This window comes from Dinoponera quadriceps, unplaced genomic scaffold (assembly GCF_001313825.1).
Source record: "Dinoponera quadriceps isolate SergipeBrazil2010 unplaced genomic scaffold, ASM131382v1 scaffold311, whole genome shotgun sequence".
NCBI lineage: Eukaryota > Metazoa > Arthropoda > Insecta > Hymenoptera > Formicidae > Dinoponera > Dinoponera quadriceps.
The window spans coordinates 1-2,711 of record NW_014554406.1 but is presented as its reverse complement, the minus strand read 5'-3'; the positions used below and the strand labels follow the sequence as shown (position 1 = coordinate 2,711).

The 2,711-nt window shown below is 32.3% G+C and overlaps 1 protein-coding gene across 1 annotated transcript; it reads right to left on the bottom strand.

The window, feature by feature from the left end:
- Positions 1–503: 503 nt before the first annotated feature.
- LOC106748206 (histone-lysine N-methyltransferase SETMAR-like) lies at positions 504–917 on the bottom strand. Its single transcript, XM_014626520.1, has one exon. It carries the CDS (start codon positions 915–917, stop codon positions 504–506), a length of 414 nt encoding a protein of 137 aa, XP_014482006.1.
- Between the last annotated feature and the right edge of the window lie 1,794 nt (positions 918–2,711).

Below are 2,711 nucleotides of genomic sequence, written 5' to 3'. Positions count from 1 at the left end.
AAAGTCCTTCGATTTTGCATTGAAAAACTTTTCCAAGCGCGTTTTCACTTCTTCAACATTGTTAAAGTTTTTACTTTCACTTAATGTATGCTCTAACGATCTGAAAAGGTGGTAATCCGACGGCGCGAGATCTGGTGAATAAAGTGGATAAGGTAAAAGTTCCAATCCAAGCTCACTAATTTTTTCCTGTGTTATTTTTGCAGCATGAGGCCTCGCGTTATCGTGTTGAAGGATTCTCTTTTGGTAATTGACCAAAACAGATCGTTTTTTAAAGAGCTTTTGCTTCATTCGCTCGAATTGTTCACAATACACTGTTGCTGTAACGGTCTGACCAGGTTCAAGCAATTCATAGTGTATGATTCCTGAAAAATCCTACCACACACAAACAAGGACCTTCTTTATCGTTAGTTATGGTTTAGGTGTCGGAATAGGTGCTTCTCTGGGAGAAAGCCATTGTTTTTTTCGTACAGGATTATTGTATAGCACCCACTTTTCATCTCCAGTTACAATTCGTTGCAAAAATGGATCGGTTTTCTACCGAGACAAAAGAGATGCGCAGATATACGCCGTTGATCGAGTGCCATCTGTGTCAATTCATAAGGAACCCAAATTTCTTGCCTATAAACTTTTCCTATGCGATGAAGATGATTCTGAACTGTAGACCATGGATAGCCGATCTTTAGTGATAATTCCCTAATAGTTTGACGAGGATCTGAATCCACCATCGCCCTCAGGATATCATCATCTAATTTTTGAGGTCGTCCCTTTCGTTCAACATCTTCGAGAGTCCTATTTCCATGTTTAAACTTTTTAAACCATCTATGATACTGGTTTAGTCTTAGAACTTCGCCGTAAATGTCGTTAATTTTTTTCACTGCTTCGTTTGCCTTCAATTCTTGATCGAACAAAAATAGCATACAATGACGTAAATGTCCTTCTATTGTTGGCCTTGATATCTTTCCTCCTTAATAGAACAAAAATTTTTTAACCGAAAAATTGAATTTACAACCAAGCTTGAACGTAGCAACAAAACTTACGTGTTTACTGGACCGTGTCTCCACACAAACTGATTGTGAATGAACACATCGAAAAAATTTTAATTACTTTTCGGTTTACCTAATATGTACCTGCTCTTTGTTCGGTTTAGGTATTATTTTGATTGTGTCGAACGCGTCGACAATGCGTCTCAATTCCTTGTTTTTCCAACGATTCAGCCAGTTTCCGTGGGGTAAAGGGCGTGGAATTCGCGGTCGAAAAATCTTCCATCTCGTCAATATCTAACAAATATAGTTTGTAATTGTTGTTCTCATCTGGTTTCTTTGGATCGGTATCTTCCTCCCATGGTTGTTCAACATAAGTAGGGTCCTTCGGACAGTTATAATTTATTTTAAACTTACGGACGATTGTTTTAGAATTTCGGAATGTAATTCCTTTAAAATTTACTAATAATATAAACACTTCTATAATTAGTTTTCCTGTGTTGTATATCGCATCATAATTATATTCAAACAATTTTGACCCCCATTGAAGTATTGGTTTACATATATTTTAAACATTCTTACATTGTACTAAAGTTTTATAATTTGTTAAAATATTTTTTTAAATTTTGTTATAATTTGTTATAAAAATTTGTTAAAACTTTGCCAGTATAAATATAATTAAAAATTATTAATACGATATGTTATAATTGAAATTTCCTTTTCGTAATTAACGTAATAATTTGTAGGCATAATTTGATTATCGTTCAAGATACGAGATATACACATTATGGATCGATATTTATCCCTAACATCTAGAAATTGTCTTTTTTCTTCTAAATGTATTTCTTTATAAATTTAAAGAATTTTATATTTTTGGGTGCTTTTAATATATGTTTGTATATGATCGAAATGTAAATTTGCAATGCGTATGCCAATATCAAGAGCAATACAAAGAATATTGATTCTCAATGTGTATGCCAATATTAAGAGCAATACAAAGAATATTGATTCACTTATTACAAATTTTGAAATATTTTTAATGTTTTCTAAAATCAAGCAATTTAAAATATTCAGCTTTAATAATTTGACTAATTGTTTACAGAAGCAATTCCTTGATTTTAACAATTGCAAATGTATTTTAATATGGAAATATATATAATAATTTTTTATAATATTTTCGACAAAATTTATGCTAAATATGGTTTTGTATTAGTTATGCTTACTAACATAAAGTAATCTGTAAACTTGTACGCCATTATTGTCATTGTCTTTAATAGTATCAGTGATCGTCGTGTTACGTTGTTTTGTTTTCCTTGTTTCAGAAATTAGAATTTTATCATCCTGAGAATAAAATATGTAATGTTGTAACACATACATTATATTGGGAATATAAATTAGTTCGGTCCGTTTTCAAAGGATGACTCTGGCTGTTATGAATGTTTCATAGTGACAGCAGATTTCGGTAGTTTCAGAGAAGTTAGACATCTTTCAATAATATTCGGTTTATATCGCTTTGAATTTCATGCAAATCTCCTGTTTCTTACTGTTTTGAATATGTCAAATTTTGTGTTAACTAAGCAGCATTTGCGGGAGGTTTTAGTTTTCTGCTTTAATTGGAAGAAAAGTGAAGCTGAAGAGCATCGAATGCTTGTAGAAGTTTATGGTGACTAAGTTTTTAATAAAGTATATACAGGGTGTCCCAGACCACCCGTCTCACCCGATTTTTTCGTA

Bases quoted from the DNA above. Each gene is read 5' to 3' on its own strand.
- LOC106748206 (XM_014626520.1), bottom strand. From the start codon at position 917: ATGCTATTTTTGTTCGATCAAGAATTGAAGGCAAACGAAGCAGTGAAA.